A 25,731-nucleotide genomic window follows, 5' to 3' on the forward strand; every position below is an offset into this window, starting at 1 on the left:
GCTGATCCAAGGTAGGCCGCCTAGTTAGTCCTGCTAGCACTTTCGATCTGCATTTAGCCACCTTTTTTTATTTTCGGCCTCTGTCTGTCTGTCTGTCTGCTCCACACATTACAACTGTCCCCCCCTGAAACAAGCTAGGCCGCCTGGTTAGTCCTGCTAGCAGTTTGGAACTGCATGAAGCCACTTTTTTTTATTTTAGGCCTCTGTGTCTCTGTCTGTCTGATCCACACATTACAACTGTCCCCCCTGAAACAAGCTAGGCCGCCTGGTTAGTCCTGCTAGCAGTTTCGAACTGCATTTAGCCACCTTTTTTATTTTAGGCCTCTGTCCGTCTGCGCCACACATTACAACTGTCCTCCGCTGAACAAAGCTGAGCCTCAATTTTCATCCGGTGTCAGATATTAAACTGCATTTGGCCTACTTGTTTGGTTGGGCCTACTAACGGTGTCTGCCGCTCCTTGCTTTTCTCCTCCACTGAACAAAGCTGAGCTTCAATTTTCAGGATTTCAGGCTATAGAAAGTATTAAACTGCATTTGGCCTACTTGTTTGGTTGGGCCTACTAACGGTGTCTGCTGCTGCTTCTTGTTCTCCTCCACTGAACAAAGCAGTGCCGCCTGTTTACTCCTGTTACCAATTTTGAACAGCATTTAGCCTACTTTTTTATTTTAGGCCTACTAAGTCTGTCTGCACCACTCAGTACAGTTGTCCTCCTCCACTGAACAAACCAATGCCGCCTGTGTACTCCTGTTACCAATTTTGAACTGCATTTAGCCTACTTTATTATTTGGGCCTGTATCTGTGTTTCCTCCTCATCCTGCCCATTGCCCAGCCACTGCTAGATGAGTCTGCTGGTACATTGACCCAGACCACTACATTCCCCTTGCAATCTACACAGCCAGAATCTGACCCTGCTGAAAGTCAGGTTCCCCTTCCCGCATACTATACCACCTTACACGGGGACAAAGAGGAAAGTGCAGATGAAAGTGCAGGTTCCTTCATCAGGTGGGGGGGCATACTCGTTGGCACTGGAACAGGGCCCCTCATAGTATGCAAAAGTGTCTCTGGCAGTGGAAGGCGCCGCCCGCCGTCAAACACACCGCCGTACTATGAGGGTCCCTGTGCCAGTGCCAACTAGTGGGCCCCCCCGCTTGCTCAGGATCGCAGCACTTGCAAAGTTGAAATACTTACCTTTCCCTGCTCCACCGCAGTGACGTAGTCCGCGTTTCCTGGGCCCATAAAAAACTTGAGCCAGCCCCCACAACTTTAGCCAAATGACCCCCAATTTTCAATGCCTAACTATTATTTTAAAGTAAATTAAGATTGACAAGCTTAATTAATAACAATTGATGTTTTTGGCATTAAAATGGGCACTGTAGGTGTTTTCCTGTCCTCCACTCACTGCCGACTTTGATTCCCCATTGACTTGCATTGGGTTTTGTGTTTCGGTCGCCCCCCCTCCCCCCCCGACTTTTCGGAATAATCGCCCGGTTTCACCCGACCCGACTTTTGAGAAAAGTAAAAATGGCTCAACTCTAAAGGTAACAAATTGCAAGCTTTCGAGACTACACAGGTCTCTTCATCAGGCAAAGACTAAAAGAAATTCTGAAGAATCATATATTTATGCACAACATAGCACAGAAAAAAAAACATGGATAAGAAGACAGGTGACATGAAGCAGAATTACCATGAGTGATAAACATTTATGTCCATAAATATTGGAACAGTGCTTAGATAAGAAATGTTTTATTGTCCTCTGATTGGGGTCTGGTTCTGTTGTGATGCCTCCTCATAGTCTGAGGGGCAAGTTCCTTAGTTGATGTAAAAAGACATAAATCCATGCGACACATTCATTCCTCCACTAAGACTGTCAAAGGTCGTCATCAGTTTATATTCCCATACTCTTTTGTCTCTCTTAGATTTGAAGCTACCTTTTAACACAAGTAATTTCATGTCCATAATGTTATGATTTGGGAGACAAAAATGTATTGCCACAGGTAGATCCATTCTTTTTTCTCTTATTGTGTGGCGGTGTGACTTCATTCTTGTTCTAAGCTTTTGCCCTGTCTCCCCCACATACAGACCCCCAGTTGGACATTTAGTGTATGGCCTTTCTCTCCTGGGCACTGATGTTGGATGCTTGTCTCCTGTTAGTATCTATGATGGTGGATTTTATCAAATGTCTGAAGGAGTCTATATAGTTATCTAAATGAGGGTTGTGTTCAAGTCGAGGTATCCAGTCTGACCTCTTCTTTGTTGTTATGATCCCTTTTCCTTCAGTCCAGGTTGGTTCTGAATTTTCTGTATCATTGAAATATTCGCTCAGGCGCAATCTCCTGAAAAAATGTACCATATCACTGCAGAGTTCAGTTTTATCCAGGGCCTTAGTAGGACAAAATGAGAGTCCTCTGGAAAGCACAGCCAGCTCCACTTTGTGTCATTAATCTCTCAGATTATAAACCCAACAGTTAGATGCTTTTGTATCTGGAATGAAGTGGTTGTCGAGGTTGTCAGGTTTTGGCTTTTTTTTGTGTCTGTTTGCATAGAGTCCTGAATTGAGGCGCAATCTGTGCAGTTTATTTTAATTGTTATGAATCAGAAGGGCCCGTAGTTTGTTGTAATATTGTTGTAATTTTTTGCTCTGTGTCTTCAGTAAGTGTCTTCCTCAGAGTTTCAAATTGCCCTTGGACCTTACTCTTTATGCTGTAGCAGACATGCAAAAGATGATTCCTTAATCTCTCAGAAGTTCTGTGACACAGGTTTTGTGCATAATGGGTATTGAAGGTATGAAGAATTGGGTTTGTAATCCAGAGTCCTTTGGGAATTAGATTCTCCTTTTTGCATTTAGATAGAAAAAAAAGTCACTGTCCATTTGTGCACATTTCTTCAGAAATGGTTTTAGTTCCATAAAAATGCGGTACATTCTGGTATCCTCCATTTTCATACAGGAAAGACATATCTTGGTACCGTGTTAACCAGTAGATAGAAAAATATTTAGAATTGAGAGTCCTCAGTGGTTGATACCTTTTAATGGCTAACTGAAAAGATGGTAACAAATTGCAAGCTTTCGAGACTACACAGGTCTCTTCATCAGGCAAAGACTAAAAGAAATTCTGAAGAATCACATATTTATGCACAACATAGCATAGAAAAAAAAAAAAAACATGGATAAGACAGGTGACATGAAGCAGAATTACCATGAGTGATAAACAGTTATGTCCATAAATATTGGACCAGCTCTTAGATAAGGAATGTTTTATTGTCCTCTGATTGGGGTCTGGTTCTGTTGTGATGACCCCTCATAGTCTGAGGAGCAAGTTCCTTCCACAGTGGTCTGTAAATGCAACCTAAATGTTTGCGTGTGATGGTGTAATATGTGAGCATTTAGGGCCCCATTATACATTTTTGCCCAGGGGTCCACTTAGTGTAAAACCAGCCCTGCTATCAAGGTATAGGTGAGATACAACAGAAAAATACTATACTCAACCTACTACTTTTCTGGCCAGTGCCCCTCCAGTGGTGTCTACATACTTCCTGCAGCTGCCACTTACCGAACATCCATGTGACCACTACAGTCAATCATTAGACTCACGTGAATAATAAGTGACAGCTAAAGACAGTAATTGATGGCAACAGTCATGGAGGGATGACCATCATGTCATCAGTGCAGCTGCCGTAACCCTGATAATACAAGACTAGAGTAAGAACGGCACAGACAGAGAGTAGGCACAGCGCTTTATTGTGTAACAAACGTGTTGGATCTCATTCTATTTTGTTGGGTTCATCATTCTTCCATTCAAAATATCATTGGAAACATCTTTGTTGTAGATGAAGAATAAGAACGGTCTGTTAAATGTGACGAGTGGTGGAGGACTGATCTTGTTTATCCCAATGGCCGTGGCAGCAGCGTCTTCTGTTCCCTCCTCATCCATTTTCAGCACGGCTTTGTGGACAGCCTACAGAGGTTGAGAGCAGAAAAGTCATAAAACGTAGGTCACCTGCTCTCTTATTTAATCTTTAAGGGAGTGGTCAAATTAGGAACATTCCCTCCTACAAGTCCCCCAAGAATCAGATGCAATGACCAGAGAAGGCAACTGACCTTTCCTTGTGCTGCTCGAGAAATGATGCGTAAATCTTTGGACAATTTATTTTAATAAAAATGTCTTTTTTGACTAAATTATGTTTGGAGGGGTGAAATAATTTACATAATTCTTCCCATGGAGCAGTGCCAATGTGATTCCAGTCGGTCTCATTAAGGAGATTCAGTCCCTAAAAATGATTCTTTGCTCAAACCTAAAATTCATTTTACCTTTGACAATTTTAGCCTGGAGTCTCCCGTAATCCCGGACAGGTCGGCGTGGTCAGAAAATACCTCTGTGATACCCAAAAGTTCTAGTATGTTCTTAAGATCAAGTTCTCCGGACATGGAAAATTTTGGAATTGATAGAATAATCTCTCTGTGCAATGGGAAGAAGTCTCATTATATCATAAAAATGTCCCGCTAAAAAGTCCATGTTCACACTGCAATCATAACTTAATTGTACTGTTACAATAATAAGTCAATTTTCATCTGCAAAACCATACTGAGCAAGTAACCTGTGCCCAGGATGAATAGCATACCAGTCACAGCCTGTAAATAGCAGAAGTGTGAGTGCAGCTCTGAGGTATAGTATAGGATCTAACTCAGCATCAGTAATGTAATGTATGTACACAGTGACTGCACCAGCAGAATACTGAGTGCAGCTCTGGAGTATAATACAGGATGTAACTGAGGATCAGTAAAGTATGTACACAGTGACTGCACCAGCAGAATAGTGAGTGCAGCTCCGGAGTATAATACAGGATGTAACTGAGGATCAGTAATGTATGTACACAGTGACTCCATCAGCAGGATAGTGGGTGCAGCTCTGCTCAGCTGCTGCTCATTGTGCTGATTGTGGGTGCGGTCGCTGCTGAACCTGCTGTGTGCTCCTGGGAACCACCTCTCCACCCGGGGACCTGCTCTCTCTCTTACCCAGGGAGGGAGTGGGTTTCCTGGGATGAGTGAAGGAGCCAAGTCCCAGGCTTCTGCTTCCCGGACCAGGCTGGCGGGGTGCAGAAGGAACCAGCAACCAGCCTGCACATCAGAGGATTCGGGGGTGAGACGCTCCACCAGGAGTCGCAGCAATGTGGCTCCTACTCCCCCCAGGTCTGCAGAGACCCAGAGAAGCCGCAAGGCTTCCATGGAGGAGAAGCCTGCTAGCGTGCAAGATGGTGGCCCTTCCGGAGGAAAGCTGAGTGCTCACGGAGGTGAGGCCGACCTCACTGAGGAGGGTTGGGCGCTGCAGAGACCCCGGGAGTCTGTGTCCACCTATGCCTCCCGGGTCGTGAGCCACCTTCGTGAGTATGAAGATGCTAGCAAGACCTTGAGAAGGCTCCGGGAGGAGTTGCGCTGCACAAGCGCTAAAGCTGCAGGCGCCTCCAGACCCAGGAAGACGCAATTCCAGGTGGAGGTAAAGATTCTGAAGCTTGAAATTAATGACCTGGAGGTAAGAAAAGCATTTATTCGAGAAAAAAGTGGACCATTTAAAGAAAAGCTTATAAATGAAGACCGATTCAGAGAAATGGCTGATAACAGAGAGCAAAGGCAGATGGGGCTTCAGCCTGAGAGCCAGGTGGATGATGATGATGATGATGATGAGGATGACCAGCCGAAAGCTCCACCTGGCAGTCTGCTTAGTCACTCACAGGCCAGGTGCAGCGGGGTCCCTGCAGGACAGGCGACAATGACATCTCGTCGCAGTTCTGCTGGCTCCGGGGAGGATAGTGACATCGGCCAGGGAGGGGTGCTAATGGCAGAGATCAAGCTGCTGGAGTCCCCAGTGTGCCTTCAGAACTTCCATCTTGGTGATGATTTACCAAAGGAGGCACCTGGGGGCCAGAAGAAAAAGGCAAAGAAAACCACCAAGCCAAAGCTGCAGGAAGCGGTAAGCTATGTATATGCCCCTCTCCCTGTACCCCCTGAGTCGGCTGCAGGGTCAGCTCGCTGTATAAGCCCCGTTGCCCAGCCCAGCCCGGGTTCTGCTGTGGATCCGGTGCTCCGTCTCTGCTTGCAGTAGCGGGGACGTAGCAGCAGGTGCATCAGCCGAAAGGCTGGACAGTGAGGGCGGCCCGGCGGCGGGCATATGATCAGGCCACGATACTGTGGTCCGCTCCTCAGTGGGAGGGGGGAGCGGCCCGGTGTCGGGGGCAGCTCCGGTAGCCTCGGTGCCCCTGAATACTGTTGCCGCTGATCACTTAGTTGAGGGGCGGCGGCAGTGTGAGGGGGTTACCGGGGCTGGGAGTTCCGGGCTTCCCAAAGTCCTATTTTGTGTTGGTGCCGCTGGTCAACAAGATCCTAATGCTAAGGATCAGCGGTGCCCCACAGCAGCTAAAGATCAACGACGCCTGGTAGCAACCATGAAGCAGCGGAAAATATCAACTGATGATGCGGAGGGCACACAAAAAACCAGGGGTGAGATCACCTCCAGTTCTGTGGAGGAGACTCAGCCCCTTGTGCCTGATGATGCGGAGGCCAAAGTGTCGCCCCCTGTTGTCACTGGTCCAGCAGGAGTGAATGTGGTGGTGGGTATGGATGCAGAAAACTCAATGTCTAGTGGTGTGGTTGCTGGTTTGGTAGAGGGTGAGGGGGTTATGGAGGTTGGTAATGGTGATGCTGTTGGTGTGGATGTGGTCACTGGTCCAGTTGCCCCCCGGTGGTGGCAGCGCCTGTCAGGAGTTATGCCGCTGTCACCTCTGGGGGAAATAGGGCATCCTCCTCGTCTCCGGGCTCTGGGGATGGCATATTGCAACGGCGTCTCCTGGAGGCTCTAAAGAGGGGGGAGAGATCACTAATAGTAGAGGGTCGAGAGGTTGATCTATCCTTCTGGATAGAGAGGCATGGCCTCGGGGCCTTCCGAGAGCAAAGAGGGGGGGATACAGTGTGGTCCCTCCCAACAGCCGGGCTGGGTAGTGTGCGTAGGAATGTGGTCCTTCTTCAGTGGAGGGGCAGTGATGCATGTCCTCCAAAGTCTGAAGTTGTGGAGCTCCTGCTGAGGATGGGCTTCAGTGCGATTGACATCTACGCCTTGATACATCCCTATTCCACACCTAATTTTGATGACAGCTTTATTCGGCCGGAGGGGCTTGAGCTCTTCTGGTTGAACTATGAGTTGACAAAAAATTAGCCCGGCTGGCGAGACTTTGCCGTTCAGGTGGTGTCTCGCCAAAACCAAGTCAAGAAAGTGACCGTGATGACTTGTAACGAGTCACTTTCTTGTTATGACATCGTGGCTTGGCCGGTATGGAGAGGTGGTAGAAATGCCAGAGAAAAACCGTGACGAGTTTGGTATCTGGTCAGGGGCCTGGATGTTTATGGTAAAACTTAAGCGTTCAGGTGGTACGGTTGCCCACATACCATCATCTGCCTTCCTGGGTAGGTATCGTATCCTGGTCTTCTACCAGGGGCAACCAAAGCTCTGTCACAAGTGCGGCGACCCCACACACTTCAGCGCAAACTGCACTGTGCAGAAGTGTGCATTGTGTGGGGATATCGGCCATCTTGCTGCATCTTGTGTGGAGATTAGGTATCACCTGTGTGGTGAGTTAGGTCACCCATTCAGTCGTTGTCCTCGCTCCTTCGCTAACGCAGTCGTGACCACGGTGGGAGAAAACTGTGAGGCTGATTCTGCTGGGGAAGGGACTAGCAGGGGTGAGGGAGCTGAGGGGCCAAGGAAGAAAAGCAATAAAAAGACGCCTGCACAGCTAAGGTGTCTAGACAAGCGCAGACAGGATAGGGAGCTGGGCGAGCCTCGTGTTACTGGGGCAGCCCCTGTCCTGGACGCCAGTCTTGCTGCTGAGGCCCCAAGGGATGATGAGTTGGATGAGGAGGTCAGGAGGATCCACAGGGAGGAAAGTGCCACTGCCTCAGGGTCCTCCCATTATGAAAGTATGGATGAGGATAATAGGCAGTGGCTAGAGGACAAGCGTAAGCTCGGCACCAAAAAGAAGAGAAAGAAGGGAGATAAAAAATCTTCTCCCGCTCTGACCAAGGTACCTAAGGAAGGAAAAACCGACTCCCCTCTGGTTGGTCTTTCTAACCGGTTCCAAGCCCTTGAAAACATCTCTTCCTCTGAGGAGGAAGCTGAGGGTGAGGTTCTGGCTTCGGCTGGGCTCACAGGGGATGCCGAGTCTCCTCCTTCTGGGAATGTAAGATCCTTGGAGGGAGGGACTGGCCCAGAGTCCGGAGACGAGGACGAAAAAAATAAAAAACACGTGGGAATGGATACCTCATTGTCATTAAAGAGGGGGAAGGATTCCTCCTCTGAGGCAGAGGATAAGGGGAGTGGGAAAAAGAAAGCCATCTAACTCAATCACCAGTGATGGCGGTACCCACTCCGTTGACGCTGGCGTCCATTAATGTCGCCAGCATAAAGTCAAATACAGCTAGATTTGCGGCCTTTGATTTTCTCAGCCGGGTTGAAGCTGACATTTTCTTTTTGCAAGAGACCAGGCTGCCAAACATGGCAGATGTGTTTAAAGCTAAGAGGGAGTGGAGACTCGGGCCCTCCTATTGGTCTCTTGCGGCAGAGCCGTATAGCGGAGTGGCGGTCCTTTTTACCGCATCGGTGGAATGCCGACGGGTTATTGAGTTAGAAATGGGGAGGTGCCTGATCTTAGATGTCCTCATGAAGGGACAAGAGCTCCGGCTCATCAACATTTATGGTCCCCAATCTAAGTGGGACCGGAAGTGTCTCTTTATGAGGATCAAGCCCTACCTTTTTACAAGTCGGCAGGTTGTCTTTGGAGGGGACTTCAATGCTGTCACGAGGCCCCGAGATAGAGGAGGTTCCAGAGACAAGCTGACTTATGATAGCGTCGCCCTTAATAGTATAGCTAGTGAGGCTCGCCTGGTGGATGTCCACATTCGGCACACCCCAGGCCACGAGGGGTTCACCTATCATAGAGGTAACTGTAGGTCCAGAATAGATAGGTTTTATTTAAAGGAGGAATCTGTCTCTTCAGCAGTGTCTGTTGTTGAGGTGGAGTTCTCCGACCACTGTTTAATTTTGTTTTCTCTGAATGTTACAGAGACCCACCGGATGGGAAGAGGCTTTTGGAGGCTCAATTCGTCTCTCTTGGAAGAAGCGGAGATAAGACAGTCCTTTGAGGAATTTCTTCAGGGCCAGGTACCATTACTGGATCTTTGTAGTAGTAAGTCAGAGTGGTGGGAGATGTTTAAGGAAAGGGTGGCGAGATTCTTCCGCCAGCTCTCAAGCCTCAGGAGTCTGAGCAGGTACCGTCTGTATCAGGGTCTGAGGAGGAAACTCGAGCATCTTGTCTCAACTGGAGGTAGCCGCGAGGAGATCTCCAGAGTGAAATCTTTGCTTATGAGGTGTCAGTACGATAGACACGCATCTTTGGTTTTTGAGAGGGATTACGGGAAGTACCGCTCGCCCGACCCTTACAGAAACTGCAGGATGTCAGTGAATAGTAAAGTGGTTACAGGACTGGTCGACACTACGGGGTCCCTGAGGCGATCCAGATCAGGGATCCTGGAGGTTGTCAGATCCTTTTACTCACACCTCTTGGGGAAGAGGGATCTTGATTGGGATGAGATGTCGGCTTTCCTGGCTGAAGCTGTCCCCGAACCAGGGGTAGACCCCTGTCTTGACGTTTTGACAGAAATGATCAGTGAAGAGGAAGTTCAGTTGGCGATTGAAGGGCTTGCCCCCCAAAAATCGCCTGGTCCAGATGGCTTAACATCTGAATTCTATAAGACCTTTAAGGACGTTTTGGTTCCCCTCTTGACTGAGGTATTCAATGATTGTCTTTCCTCGGGCACTCTGCCGAAGTCAATGAGGAGGTCTGCTCTGATCATATTGTCAAAGGGTAAGGACCCGTCTTGCATTGAGAACTGGCGTCCCATAGCGCTTCTCAATGCAGACAGGAAGGTTCTGGCAAAGGTGCTGTTTAATCAGCTGGTGAAATTTGCACCCCGACTCCTTTCGGGGGCCCGGCATTGCTCTGTTCCAGGCCGCAGCACATTTAGTGCTGTGCTCAGTGTCCGAGAGGCAGTGGAGCAGGGTAGGGCTGGTCACTGGAAGGGGTACATGCTGTCACTGGACCAGGCAAAAGCGTTTGATCGGGTTAATCATGAGTACCTCTGGTCTGTCCTTCTGAGATATGGCCTGCCCGGGGGGTTTGTTGATTGGCTTAAGACCTTGTACAGTGGGGCAGAGAGTTTCCCACTTGTGAATGGTTGGATTGGCAGCTCTTTTGAGGTTGGGTCCGGTGTTCGCCAGGGTTGTCCCTTGAGCCCGCTGCTGTACGTGTCTGCGATTGACCCTCTTCTTAGGAGGGTGAAGCGTGGACCGTTGGCCGGGATCGGGATGGACCGGGCAGCACCGGAAGCCACTCTGAGGGTGGTGGCGTATGCCGATGATGTCACTGTGTTTGTTTCCTCTCATGAGGAGGCAGGGTGGCTGATGTCAGAGGTAGATCGCTACTCGGAGGCATCCGGGTCCAAGATCAACCGGGATAAGTGTGAGAGTCTCTGGCTGGGAGGAGGAGATCCTGGTTTTGATCTCCCGGACACCCTTCCAGGACCCAAAGTCTCTGCAAAAGTCCTTGGCATCGAATTTGGCCAGGGGGATTACCCCAAACAAAATTGGGACTGCAGGCTAGAGATCGCCACTCAGAAGGTGAACCAATGGAAGGGTTGGTCTTTGACCCTAAGGGAAAGGGTAAACCTGATCAAAACTTACCTGCTCCCTTTACTGATTTATCTGGGCAGTGTATGCATCTTGCCGGAATCTCTCTGGACTCGGGTCTACAGTTTGTTCTTCCAACTGTTATGGGGGAATAGACTGAACCTGGTCAAGAGGGAGGTTACTTACCGTACGAGGAGACTAGGAGGGTTGGGTATGGTCAACCCTGTGGTATTCCTTGTGGATACCTTCATTAAGATCAATATCGCAAACCTCTGGAAAGAGAGGGCTCCTCCGTGGGTATTCTCCTGTAGGGGATGGTTTCAGCCTTTCTTCCAGGAATGGAAGACAGGAGGGCAAGTGAAGGATCTTCGCACACCGCATGGACATCTTCCGGCTTACGCTACCTTGGTTCTGAAGGTAATTCGTCGGTGGGGTCTGGGAATGTGGGAGATCAGGACTCTGCCAAAGGAAACTCCTTGACAATAGGGTTCTGTTGACCCATTTCTAGAGGCCTCTGGCGCTCAGGGACTGCCCAAGTCGGGATCTTGGGGTGGGTTTGCATCTTTTGAATTCTATCAGGATCCCCTCGAAGTTTTGGGACTTGGCTTGGCGCTGCTTCCATGGGAAACTGTGTGTGAGGGACAATCTGAAGTGTAGGAGCTCTGAGGACAGGAATTGTCCTCGGGAGCATTGTGGTACCTTGCTGGAAAGCATGGACCACTTCCTGCTTCATTGTCCCTTCAACACAGAGGTGTACAACAGGGTGGGCGCCTTCATTGGCTGGTCTCGGCTGGCCGGTCTCTCCTATGCAGAATGGGCCTATGGAGCATTCGGAGACCTTGGTTGTCGGGACCGCTGCACCTTATTTCTAGTTAGCGCAGTGGTTAGGTATCACACGTGGAACGCACGGTGCTTAGTGTCGACGCAACAAAAAATCCTCCCAGTGGAAGATGTGTTTAGGACCATACTCGGTGACCTGGTGAAGGTGCGCTCTCTGGAGTATGGGAGATTGGGCGCACGGAGGGCCGCTCTCCTCTGGAGGGGCTTTTCTTTTAGTGTGCCCTAGTCTGGTCATCTCCTTTCCTGGTGGTGGGCTGCTGCTGACACTGTAGATTTTTGTTTTGTTTGATCATTATACAGTGATGTAGGGCTGCAGGCGCCGAACTTGGGCTTCGTGATTTGTAATTATTGTGGTGTGTGCTGCTGTATATAATGTATATATTGTATATAGGGATACAGAATTGGGTGTAGGTGTTAGGTTGGGTGGTGGGAAAAGGGGGGAGGTGGGATTATCTTGTGGGACTATAGGACACTGGGTTGTTTGGGGGAAAACTGGCACTGCCTGATCTGGCCTATGGACGTTGGACATGGACTGAGGCATGAGACGCAGGACCAGCTCTCAGGTCAGTGCGGGGGGTTGGGAATGAAGGATAGCTTAGTATTGTATATATTTGTAGTTATTTTATTTTTAAAAAAAAATTATAAAAAAAAAAAAAGTTCATGTACATGTATATAGTTTTTGTTTGCCATTGTTTATTTTATTTGTTATTATTATTTTTGTTTGGTGACCGGACCAGAAGGTCAAAGTAGTTATTGTTCTGTATATACTGTATAATATGTGTGAGAGGAGAGAATGAGCGGCTGGACCAGTGTTCAGTATACTGTTTATTTTCTGGCTAATATTTTTGTTATGTTTTCTGCTATTATTATTGTTATGTTTTTCATTTTTATAATAAAAGATCTACAGGATGTAACTCAGGATCAGTAAAGTATGTACACAGTGACTGCACCAGCAGAATAGTGAGTGCAGCTCTGGAGTATAATACAGGATGTAACTCAGGATCAGTAATGTAATGTATGTACACAGTGGCTGCACCAGCAGAACAGTGAGTGCAGCTCTGCAGTGTAATACAGGATGTAACTCAGGATCAGTAATGTAATGCATGCACACAGTGACGACACCAGCAGAATAATGAGTGCAGCTCTGGAGCATAATACAGGGTGTAACTCAGGATCAGTACAGGATCAGTAATGTAATGCATGCACACAGTGACGACACCAGCAGAATAATGAGTGCAGCTCTGGAGTATAATACAGAATGTAACTCAGGATCAGTAATGTAATGTATGTACACAGTGACTGCACCAGCAGAATAGCCAGTGCAGCTCTGGAGTATAATACAGAATGTAACTCAGGATCAGTAATGTAATGTGTGTACACAGTGATTTCACCAGCACAATAGTAAGTACAGCTCTGAGGCATAATATAGGATCTGACTCACAATTACTAATGTAATGTATGTACACAGTGACTGCACCAGCAGAATAGTGAGTGCAGCTCTGGAGTTTAATAGAGGATGTAACTCAGGATCAGTAATGTAATGTATGTACACAGTGACTGCACCAGCAGAATTGCGATTGCAGCTCTGAAGTATAATACAGAATGTAACTCAGGATCAGTAATGTAATGTATGTACACAGTGATTTCACCAGAAGAATAGTGAGTTCAGCTCTGGAGTATAATACAGAATGTAACTCAGGATCAGTAACATAATGTATTCACACGGTGACTGCACCAGCAGAATAGTGAGTGCAGCTCTGGAGTATAATACAAGATGTAAGTCAAGATCAGTAATATAATGTATGTACACAGTGACTGCACCACCAGAATTGCGATTGCAGCTCTGAAGTATAATACAGAACGTAACTCATGATCAGTAATGTAATGTATGTACACAGTGATTTCACCAGAAGAATAGTGAGTGCAGCTCTGGAGTATAATACAGAATGTAACTCCGGATCAGTAATGTAATGTATGAACACTGTGACTGCACCAGCAGAATAGTGAGTGCAGCTCTGGAGTATAATATAGGATTTTACTCAGGATCAGTACAGGATTAGTAATGTAATGTATGAACACCGTGACTGCACAAGTAGAATAGTGAGTGCAGCTCTGGAGTATAATACAGGATATAGCTCAGGATCAGTAATGTAATATATGCACACAGTAACTGCACCAGCACAATAGCAAGTGCAGCTCTGAAGAATAATACAGAATATAACTCAGGATCAGTAATGCAATGTATGTACACACAGTGATTTCTCCAGTGGAATAGTGAGTGCAGCTCTGGAGTATAATAAATGTAACTCAGGATCAGTACAGCATCAGTAATGTAATGTATGAACACAGTGATTTCACCAGCAAAATAGTGAGTGCAGCTCTGGAGTATAATACAGAATGTAACTCAGGATCAGTACAGAATCAGTAATGTAATATATGTATACAGTGACTACACCAGCAGAACAGTGAGTGCAGCTCTGGAGTATAATACAGGATGTAACACAGGATCATTACTGGATCAATAATGTAATGTATGTACACAGTGACTGCACCAGCAGAATTGTGAGTACAGCTCTGGAGTATAATAAAGGATGTAACTCAGGATCAGTAACTTATGTACACAGTGATTTCTCCAGCAGAATAGTGAGTGCAGCTCTGGAGTATAATACAGGATGTAACTCAGGATCAGTACAGCATCAGTAATACAATCTATGTACACAGTGACTGCACCAGAATAATAGTGAGTACAGCTCTGGAGTATAATACAGGATGTAACTCAAGATCAGTAACGTATGTACAGAGTGATTTCTCCAGCAAAATAGTGAGTGCAGCTCTGGAATATAATACAGGATGTAACTCAGGATCAGTACAGCATCATTAATGTAATGTATGTACACAGTGACTGTACCAGCAGAATTGTGAGTGCAGCTCTGGAGTATAATACAGAATGTAACTCAGGATCAGTACAGAATCAGTAATGTAATATATGTATACAGTGACTGCACCAGCAAAACAGTGATTGCAGCTCTGGAGTATAATACAGGATGTAACTCAGGATCAGTAATGTAATGTATGCACACGGTGACTGCACCAGCAAAGTAGTGAGTGCAGCTCTGGAGTATACTTCAGAACATAACACAGGATCGGTACAGGATCAGTAATGTATGTACATGCAGCGCCCCAAAGTCCTGGTTAGTTGCAGTAATGTTATTCTTCCACCAGGGGGAGTGATATTACGTCTGATGGCACTAAAGGAGTCCATCCTGCCAGGGTATCACAAACCATACACCACACTTCACACTCCAGTCCACCAGGGGAGCCTTGCTCCTATCTATTAGGGCACTCCTCACATTAGGTTAAAACTGGTGGGTTGGATAGAAAGTTAGTCAGAAGCTGACTGGGCTTGGCCCAGGTAATACCTGTCAGGCAGACAGCGGGAAAGGAGGAACACCACAAAGCTGCAGAAAGAGGGCCCCAGACAGGGGTGGGATCCTGTCAGAGGCCTAGCACGAGACAGAAAGACATGGAGCTGCGCCTGCCCCACGTGCGGCAGCATCCTAAGAAAGGACAAGAAAGGAATTGTATTGTAGAAATTGAGACACGAAGTCATAGCACAAGCAGAAAACCAGAAGGAGTTCTGCCCTGAGAGAGGCTGCCTCCTTCTGAGGCACGTAGCCGGTGGCCGGAACACCGAGGGAGTAATAGACTCTACGCTTTACTTCAGAGACCGGCAGAACAGTCAATTCCAAGTTGGCTGCCCGACCTAACTACCTAAGAAGACACGGTGGCAAATTGTGGGGGTTGGGGCGTCTCTAGGGTCCCTATAAACAAGCCTCAGGCCATCAGTCATACGGGTTGTCCTATCCACACCATCTGGGGGACAGAGAGGAAGAGATAACATCTAGAACATCTACAAGAGTTGTGAGGACCTTACCGAGTTGCTCAGCAGGGAGGTACTACAACACCCAGGCGCTAGGAGGAAGGCTACTGAATTCCACCTGAATAAGGGGACTCTGGATTTGCCTTCAGACCGGCCGGACTCTGCCTGCCCTGTGGTCTGGTGCCCTGGACTGTGGATGTTGAAGCCTTCAGTAAAGGTAAAGTGACTGCAACCTCGTGTCCTCGTTATTCACTGCGCCTCACATCATCCACCATCTATCAACTACACTCTGGGAAGCCCTGGGGACATACTTCACCTGTGGGAAGGTATACCATCTAGCTGCCATACCATCACCCCAGCGGACCCCTGAACAGCGTCGGTCACCCTGACTGAATACCACAGGTGGCGTCACGAACATTATCCCTTTTAAAGACCTTTCCCCCCTTATTCTACGGACGTCCCGAGGGCCACGGACCGGGTCAGCCTCCGTGACATCCCCCTTGAGAACCGAAGGGCCCGGTACTGAGTTCCCCTAGCCCTTGGAGGCGCTCCATACACAATAACTGCCTCAGCGGAATAGTGAGTGCAGCTCTGGATTATAATACAAAATGTAACCCAGGATCAGTACAGGATCAGATATGTAATGCATGTACACAGTGACTACACCAGCAGAATAGTGAATGCTGCTCTGGAGTATACTTCAGAATATAACTGAGGATCGGTACAGGATCAGTAATATATGTACACAGTAACTGCACCAGCGGAATAGTGAGTGCAGCTCTGGGTTATAATACAAAATGTAACTCAGGATCAGTACAGGATCAGTAATGTAATTTATGTACACAGTGACTGCACCAGCAGAATAGCGAGTGCAGCTCTGGAGTATAGTACAAAATGTAACTCAGGATCAGTGCAGGATCAGTAATGTAATGTATGTACACAGTAACTGCACCAGCAGAATAGTGAGTGCAGCTCTGGGGTATAATACAGGATATAACTCCGGATCAGTAATGTAATGTATGTACACAGCAACTGCACCAGCAGAATAGAGAGTGCAGCTCTGGAGTATAATATGAAGTCAGTTCTGTACATTGTGAATGTGTACAAAGAAATCCTATAGATATTGTTGCTAGTGATAAGCAAATGTACTAGTTGCTCAGGTTTTCCCGAGCACGCTCCGGTGATCTCCGAGTATTTGTTAGTGTTCGGAGATTAAGTTTTCTTCACCACAGCTGAATGATTTACAGCTACTAGACAGCTTGATTACATGTGAGGATTCCCTAGCAACCAGGCAACTCCCACATGTACTCAGCCTGGCTAGTAGATGTAAATCATTCAGCTGAGGCGATAAAAACGTAATCTCTGAACACTAACAAATACTCGGAGACCACCCGAGTGCACTCGCTCATCACTGATTGTTACCTTGGTTTCATTGCTTTGTTGTATGCCTCTTCTGACAAATTCTGAATAGCTTTTTCAGCATCATTCAGCTTCCCCATCTCTGGTAAGGCAAAAATTGCAGAGGTGTTTCCTTTGTATGGGACGTCGACAATTCTGCATCCAACCTCAGGTATATAACCCGTGAGATACTCTCCTTTTCTGCTCATCATCTGCACCTTCACTACTGTGTTCTCATCCACATGGAAGTCTTCTTCTCTGGTTTGATCTACGTTGAAAGCGTGTTCCCAGGATCCTACAAGAAATCCCATCAGTATTTCACTTATTCCTTATTTAGCATTTGCCATATTTCTGCAGTTTTTGAACTTCCAAAGTTTTCATTCTTTCTCTATTTGTATCATGGTGATGTGAAATTTTTTGTGTTTCCTTACAATTAAGTGATGCCACTCTTACATTTCTTTATCCAGGTTTTCAGATGCTATAAAATTGATACTTTTCTTTTATAATAGGTCATTAAATCTGATCTCCAACGGTCTCACTCCCACCTCCCTCCTTGAGATTGTAGCACCCCAGCCCTAGTCATTGTTTACCAGGCACGGTCCTTTTCATTTAATAGTGCCCAATCCAACAGTTCAATCACTCAATTGGGACTGATCTACAGCACCAGGAATGGTCACTACCAAATATACAGGACCATGCCTGGTAAATAAAGAGAACGCAACACTCAACGGAGCAACTTGGCCTTTTTCATTCAGCTGATGAAGGTGAAGGGAATTCAACCTCCATAAATTACTAAAACTTCTTTAATGAGGAGGAGCCCAATAGGAAATAAAAAAAATGATATGATCCCTTGTCTCCTTATGCTGCCTATGGAGCCTTGCTATGATTTTTAGGGGAAATAGGGGCTTCCCTCTCTCTTGACCCCCATACCAGCCTTTTATGATATATTCACTTCCTAAAATCAATTGATGATCGTTTTCTTCCTTACCTTTGAAGAATACTGTGTTGGTGATCATCATAACTGTCATTGGATCAATATTGTCCAAAGGAGCTTTAATTTTCCCATTGGTTTTCTTCTCCACGTAACTATTGATTTTTTCTAAGGCTTCTGGTTTTTCGAAGTTGAGGGGCATGACGTCCGATTGGTAGTACTTTTGGGCGTCGTCTAGGAACTTCTGTAGAAGATTCAGCTTGGAATCGATGAATAATACAATGGTGCTGTCCAACTCATGTCCACTTTTCAGTTGCTTCAAGATGTTTTGAACCTTATGGAAGCCTTTGTGGATCATTTCCTCTTTTACCGAGGATTTGTTAAAACCAATTCCTTCATGGATCTGACTGAGGGTCTTGGACTTGGCACCAAGTGAGAGTAAAGCAAATGCTTTTGCGATACTCAATGGAGATAAGAGCAAGTTGTCATGAGGGTGAGCAGCAGCAAGTTGGTAGTAGATCTTGTAGTAGAAATTGAGGATTGCCGTGGTTACCTTGAGCAAAGCTTCTGGTTCATCGTTGTGTTGGTGGCCATCGTGGTCATGCTCATCATCATGTGGTCCACCATGGTTTCCACACACAAATGCACAAAGCAGAGCTTGGCTTAAACACAGGAAAACGAAAAGCTTCATTTTCTCTGAAAAAGACAAGAATTCATCATAAGTATGTGAGCCACTATATTTCTCATTAATTACGGTATGTTCAAGGCTTGATGTACAGGTTAGTGAACAAAGCTCCTACTGTATTATAGTCGCTGCTGATACCCCAATCTAATGTAGTAAAAAGTAATGAAAACATGATATTTACAAGAGTAAATAAATAGAGGTTCAGTTTGAAAAAGGCCATCATGGAGGAACCCCGAAAAAATGTTTATAATATAATATAACAAAATGCAGTTAAAAGGGACAAACAACAAATATAGAAACAAACACCATACTATAAAGTGCACACTGCATGCAACCTATGGGCAGTTCTTGACCTGTACACCTGCCTACTTGCGGAGATTGGCACCCTATATGAAACAGTATGAGAATGGCGCCCCCGCTCGTCAGCGACTGGCCCTATCTGCTCTGAAGTGCCCTATAGATAAGTGATTTCTAATATACACTAATATCATCAAGGTTGGGTAGATAGTACTGTATTGGAAAAGCCGGAGAAAAAAGCAAAGATGAATGTGAAAGCAGGTGTTTAAAAGGTCAATGTGAAGGAGACTCACCATGTATAGCTATAATAGTTAGTATATGATAAAGAATGTGATAAGTGACCCCTCTGAGCTGCTCCTGAGCTGAAGACCTGCCTATACAGTGGAGGTTGGCATCTTACTTGTCAGTGGATATGGTGCCCCTGCTCCACAATGGCTGTCCCTGGGAATCTCTGATCAACACCAATCCCTGGAGCCAATAATGAGTGGAAGCAGAATGTGGCAAAGATGCCTGCAACAGCTAAATCCCCACAGTGGTGCAGTGTGGGTCAACCCCTGTCTATTTAAGAACAAAACATGTCTGTACGGCATATATGATAACACAGAAACAGCCAGAGAGGAGGTACTTATCAATCAGATGTCATGTGACCTCTCCACGTTTCGCCACACGGCTCATCAGGAGGTAAGATAAGTTGATGCTGCACGGTGCCACAGCATACTCCTTCATTTATATAATAACGCATGGTATGGCCTTATAGTGTCTCCCCCAATGAGGTACAAAAATTAGAAATTCAGAGGTAAAAGTGAGAGTAAAGGGCACAATCACCCATGTCTCTCATCAAGGGGACATTATACGGCACTCATGAAACGATAGATGTACCTCACAAAAAATGTACTCGCCAGAGAAAAAACAACCCCACACATACGTCCATTGATAGAAAACTAAAATGAAGTTATGCGTCTCAGAAAAAAAAATATATATTGAGTTATTTTTTTAACTGGGTTTTTTTTTAATAATCTTTTTTCACCAGGTCGCAGTCAGTTTTTGTTCTAATTTTATTCCCATTGCTCCTCTGGGTATGCCAATCTTTCTTTTATTAAAATCCGCCGTACGGCTCCAGAGATGTGGGTCCTCTTTATTTAATGCTAATTACTGTAGTGTTTACCAAGTGGGGGTGACTCATAAGATTTTTTTTCTGGGGGCGTGTCTTGAGCCACTCTGCATAACTTCCATGTGATTTGGCACTGCCCTCTTGATAAAGACCATAAAAATCAGCACCAAATAAAAAGACATATGTTTGGAAAGATGTCGGATTTTAGAAAAAAGAAAAAATGCAATACTCAGCGGGAATTATGCACGACAAGAACCTGCTTCCTTTTGACCTGCTCCTCTTTAAATAAAAAGTCCAATTTACTTCAATCTAAATGTTTTAAATACAAACCTTGTAAAAAAAAAAAACATTGCCAGATTTTCATTTTTCACCATTTCAACCCACTTTTAAAGAGAATTATGTTTGAATTAATATGCAAAATAGGTGTTCAGTGTACAGTATGAAGCACCACCCCTTTGTCAGTCTGGCCCCTCAGCTTCTTCTCCCACTTCATTTTGTATTTTGTTTACAGGTCACATTTGTTTTACCTTAAGGATGTCATGAAGGACCTGAGTTAAGGTACCGTTTCACAGTGGCACTTTGGTCGCTACGACGGCACGATCCGTGACGCTCCAGCATCGCACCATTATCGCTCCAGCGTCGTAGACTACAGTCACACTTTGCAATGCACGACGCTGGAGCGATAATTTCATGACCTATTTGCGATGTAGAAGCTGTTGGTTACTATGCGCACATCGTATACAATATCGTGCACACCTTTGTTACACGATGCGATCATGCCGCCACAGCGGGACACTAGACGATGAAAGAAAGTTTCAAACCATCTGCTACGACGTACGATTCTCAGCGGGCTCCCTGATCGCAGTAGAGTGTCAGACACAGCGAGATCATAAGTATATCGCTGGAACGTCACGAATCGTGCCGTCGTAGCGATCAAAATGCCACTGTGTGACGGTTCCCACTGTACAATAGTACAGAGTATGTGTGCAGAGCATAACATTATATAATATTGGTGACACCTCCTTATGGTCCATTTGTCGTGTATTATGACCTTAGAAAAGTAATGAGAATGATGAGAGTCCACCGATGAGCTGTGGGACAAGTTATAACATATAAGGTCTCAACGTCTCATGTACAGCACCATGGAATCAATGGTGCTATATAAATAAATAATAATAATAAGGTCTGGTTAGTGGCAAGCAGGTTGATCTGGGTGGCAAGAACGCTGTGTACAGCACCTCCTAATTTTTGTTTAATCTACGGTATATGCAATCGTTTTAGGACCAGGGCATTGATTTCTGTGGGACTCAGGGAATGTCCTACATGAGGCGGTCCACAGAACCTGCCATCTTGTGGTCTCTTACGGATGCATAATGGTGGGGTTTACACATGGCCTGGTTGAGTACCTGAATGTGTCGCCTGATGATATTGTGTACAGTCAGTGTACGATATTGGTTATAGAGAACACCAATGATTGCCATTCCCAGGGTGTAACCTAAAGGACTTAGGGTCCCAATAAGTCCTATCATACTATTGTATCAACCCTGTTGTCGTACGCTCCACTGTGTTGTCTTTGTGTTTTCTAGCACCTTGCACTTTAGAGAATTTTTGCATGTTTGCTTTTTCTTTTAATTTTATGCATTAAAATTTACATTTTATTCCAATACGCTGTTATGTATACAATACTACTACATAGTGATTGTTCACTTCTCTGTTTATGTTTCACTTACAAAATATAATAAAGAATATATTAAACAATACCAGTGTGGATAAGAAATACAGAGGAGAAAAAGTCTGTAAGAAGATCAGCAAAAACCAGGAGAACAAAAGTAAGGTAGAGTCCAAGAAGAAACAATGCAAAGAGAAGATAAGAGACAACAGCAACTTCTCAAACTAGAGAGATTAGTGAGAAAAAATGGAAGAAAAGGAGAAAGATTAAGATGATAGACAATAAGGAGGAGGATAAATAGAAAAGAAAATTAGAAATGGTAGACAAAGTCAAGAATTAGAACAGGGAGAATTAGGGATTGCAGAGTAAAGGAAAAGAAAGATGGAGGAGATGAATGAGAAGCAGAAGAAAAGAAAGCGGAAAAGTAGAAGGAGGTAATGGAAGTGAAAAAAGAAAAGATCAGAGAGCAAAGAAGAATAATGAGGAGAAGAAGGAGGATTAGGAAGATGAAAGATGAAAAGAAAATAAGGAGAGAAGAAGAGAAAATGAAAAATAGAACAAGGGTAGAAAAGGGAGGATGAAATGGAAAATGAGAAAGGAAGAGAAGGAGGACAAGCAAGAATATACGAAGAGATTGAAATTAAAAATAGAAGAAAGAAAAGAAGAATAAATGGAAATAAAGAATGAAAAATAAGAAGAGCATGAAGTAGAACTAGAAAAGGAGTTGGGGAAAGGAAAGAAAGAAAACATGGAAGATGAGGCAAAAAGATAAAAATAAAAAATATGATGCGGAGAAGAGCAATGAGAAGATCAATGATCAATGAGTGGAGGTGAGTTCTCCTTCAATGGAAGTTTTCAAACAGAGGCTGGACAGACATCTGTCTGGGATGATTTAGTAAATCCTGCTTTGAGCAGGGGGCTGGACCAGATGACCCAGGAGGTCCCTTCCAACTCTACCATTCTATGATTCTAAGGCTGGAGTCACACACAATGTATAAAATAATCTGTCATCTGTGATCCATATATCATCCGTGTGCAATGCCAGGATGCATTTTTTTCTCAAAAAAGTATCCGTGTGTCATCCGTATGTCATCCGTGTGGTGAGATTTTCTCACATACTTGCAAAATGAGCAAATAATGGCTGAGCTTGGGAAGTCACCTGCCAGTGCCGGATAATTTCTCGCAAGTCACACGCATGGTCCGTGTGCTGTGTGATTTTTTTCTCGCACCCATAGATTTGCATTGGCGTTTCTTGGCTGAGATACGCGGACAATCGCAGTATGCTGCGATTTCACTCGCAAGTATAATACGGACGAGAAAAAAACGGATGATGGGAGCTGCCCCATAGATTAAAATTGGTCCGAGTGCTATGCGATTTTTTATCGCTTAGCACTCGTCCGTATTACGCTGTAGTGTGACCCCGGTCTAATAAGCAGGAAATGAAAATGACAAGCCAAGTAAACGTAGGCAGAAGTAAAAGAGAAAAAAAGAACAAAAAAGGGAAAGTAAACAACTAATTATCAAAAATGAACATAAAGGAGGGCAAGAAAAAATAAAAAAAGGAAAAATAGGTAAAGAATGAAAAGAATGAAGAGTGGGAGGAAGCACAAAGTAGATGAAAAGTAATAGAAACAAGAAGGACAGAAAGAAGGAAATTCAGGGATAGGAGATGAATTACACACAAACAAGAATAAAGGAAAGAGAGAGAATATGAAGTAGAAATATTAACCCCTTCCCGACATGAGCCGTACTAGTACTGCGCTACGGGAACTGCATTTCTGCTAGCCGCCTTACTTGTACGGCGGCACGATCACCGCGGTCTCACGGTGAGCGCCGCGGCGATTGCGTGTGGGTGTCAGCTGTATGTGACAGCTGACATCCCGTAGCAATGCCCACGATCGGTGCTAGCGCCGATCGTGGGCATTTAACCCCTCTGATGCCACTGTCAGTAGTGACATCGACATAGAGAACTATCGCGCAGGGAGGGGGCTCCCTGCGCTCTCCCATCGGAACAAGCATTGTTCCGGTGGTCTCCATGGAGACCCCCAGCTCCAAGCTGGCAGTGGGGTCCTTCTGGGTCCTTCAGTGAGGTGGCTTGCGAGCGCCTGCTGAGAACAGACTCCAGCAAGCCTCCTACACTGTCTTGCAAAGTGTCAGATCAGCGATCTGACATGATATAGTGATGTCCCACCCTGGGATAATGTTATAAAGTAGAAAAAAATAAATTAGAAAGTGTAAAAAAAAATTTCAAAAATTGTGCTGATGTAAAGCAGACATGTGGAAAATGTTTTTTATTATTTATTTTGGGTGATTTGACTCTCTAATTTAAGGGGAATAAAAACTAAAATTTTGAAAATTGCAAAATTTTCAACATTTTTACCAAATTTTTTTTACAAATAAACGCAAGTCGTATCAAAGAAATTTTACCACTATGATAAAGTACAATATGTTACAAGAAAACACTCTCAGAATCAATCCATTGAAGCGTTTCTGAGTTATGACCTCATAAATTGACAGTGGTCAGAATTGAAAAAAATGGCCTGTCAGGAAGTTGAAAACAGGCTTTGGGGTGAAGGGGTTAAAGAAAGTTAGTAGGTTGGGAATTAAAGGAAGAAAGTGAAGGAGTGCGATGTTCTGCCAATAACTGCTATTTTCATGCCGGCATAAAACATCTGATCAAACGTTTGTCAGGTGATCGCAGATATGTGTATTACATGGGCCAGTAATTGGGAATGAGCATCAGTGAGATTATCCCATGGTCTCCAAGAGCCATTAGTCTCACATATGCCTCCTGCTTTATCAGAGGCTCAGGCGCTATCCTCTACCTCTCCCATACTTTACACTTTACACTTAAGCTTTGCTTGTTTTGATAAAATACAAGAAGTCGGCACCAGGAGAGATCATGTGAATTACAGTAAGGACAGAAGACTAAGAAATTTGAGCAGTAATACTCACCAGCAGCTTCGGGATGAGTGGAGATATAAAGCCCTCTCTCCCTGTATGTATATTTATATATATGTGTATATTTACTTTTTCACTTATGCAATGTGTATTTTCTTCAAATCAGAGTGCAGCAATCTTTGTCCTGTACATTGATTCCACCGGTTAAACAGTGATGCAAGATGCTCAGGTAAAGCTGCATGCCAACTCAGCCCAAAAGTGGTGTGGAAAAATTACAAAATCCTTAAACAGTATCTTCTGCTTTAGGCGACTGTTCAGAATAAGCTGCTATGTGTGAATACGGAATATCGCTACCACTGGTCATTAAATCACTTGTGTCCTGCACTGTAAACACGTTTCCCAGGCGCTATCCCAAATTTTAATCTATGGTTGACTTAGTGTAGGAGCAGACTAGGTGCTATAATGTCTCTCATGTATTGTACACCCAGACATGAGGGATTCCTGCTGTTCTGCCACTATGTAGCATGTGCTCAGAAGCAGCAGCAGCATGGAGGACATTACACAGCAGAACCTAGCAGTGTAGCTGTGAATCCAGTCTTCCTACACTTAGGAAAATTGGAGTGGGAGGAAAATGAGTGCCTATATTTGGAAAAAGAAGTATATTACTCTGAAAAGATATGTTACAGAGGTTCTTATCTTTCTCTGTACAATTGATTTCCACTTCTATTGTTCTCAGTATGGTCATCGATTCTGTTCCATTTGACATCTTAAATGACCCAGTTAAACATCAATATTGCTACTCACTTGTCCCAGGTCCAGCGCTGGCCTCTGCCTCGTTCCCCTATGGATGGCTCGCTTTGTGCTAGTCCTCGCAAGGTGCTACAGTAGCCGGCATGTCTGTCTGGTGTCACTGAGGCCGGATCAGTATTCAGGTAGTTGTGCACTCTGTTTCTATGAACATTCCACGGGTCTAGTGTCACTTCCCGCTTGTCTTTGCTGATGATTCCTGGTCCGTACCCTCACCTCTGCTATTCCTGATGCTTCATGGTATTCCTGATGATTCCTGGTCCAAACCCTCATTTCTGCTATTCCTGATGCTTCCTGCTATTCCTGATGATTCCTAGTCCGATACCCTCACCTCTGCTATTCCTGATGCTTCCTGCTATTCCTGATGATTCCTGGTTCGTCCCCTCATCTCTGCTATTCCTGATGCTTGCTGCTATTCATGATGATTCCTGGTTCGCACCCTAACCTCTGCTATACCTAATGTTTCCTGCTTTTCCTGATGATT

General features: G+C 45.1%; 1 protein-coding gene across 1 annotated transcript; it reads right to left on the bottom strand.

Moving 5' to 3' along the window:
- Positions 1–1,603: 1,603 nt before the first annotated feature.
- Positions 1,604–24,522, bottom strand: LOC138647993 (alpha-1-antitrypsin-like). The gene is made up of 5 exons (XM_069737431.1): positions 24,495–24,522; positions 17,835–18,473; positions 16,871–17,141; positions 4,308–4,455; positions 1,604–3,954 (listed from the first exon to the last, which is right to left on the bottom strand). The coding sequence occupies exons 2-5, from the start codon at positions 18,466–18,468 to the stop codon at positions 3,766–3,768; spliced, it is 1,242 nt and encodes a 413-aa protein (XP_069593532.1). The 5' UTR covers positions 18,469–18,473; positions 24,495–24,522; the 3' UTR covers positions 1,604–3,765.
- Positions 24,523–25,731: the final 1,209 nt, after the last annotated feature.

Source organism: Ranitomeya imitator, chromosome 1, assembly GCF_032444005.1.
Source record: "Ranitomeya imitator isolate aRanImi1 chromosome 1, aRanImi1.pri, whole genome shotgun sequence".
NCBI lineage: Eukaryota > Metazoa > Chordata > Amphibia > Anura > Dendrobatidae > Ranitomeya > Ranitomeya imitator.

Excerpts from the sequence above, each read along its gene's own strand:
- LOC138647993 (XM_069737431.1), bottom strand. The coding sequence starts at position 18,468 with ATGAAGCTTTTCGTTTTCCTGTGTTTAAGCCAAGCTCTGCTTTGTGCA. Across the intron at positions 17,142-17,834 it reads CAACACAGTATTCTTCAAAG|GATCCTGGGAACACGCTTTC; the intron begins GTAAGGAAGAAA and ends GATTTCTTGTAG. Across the intron at positions 3,955-4,307 it reads CCAGGCTAAAATTGTCAAAG|GCTGTCCACAAAGCCGTGCT; the intron begins GTAAAATGAATT and ends CAACCTCTGTAG.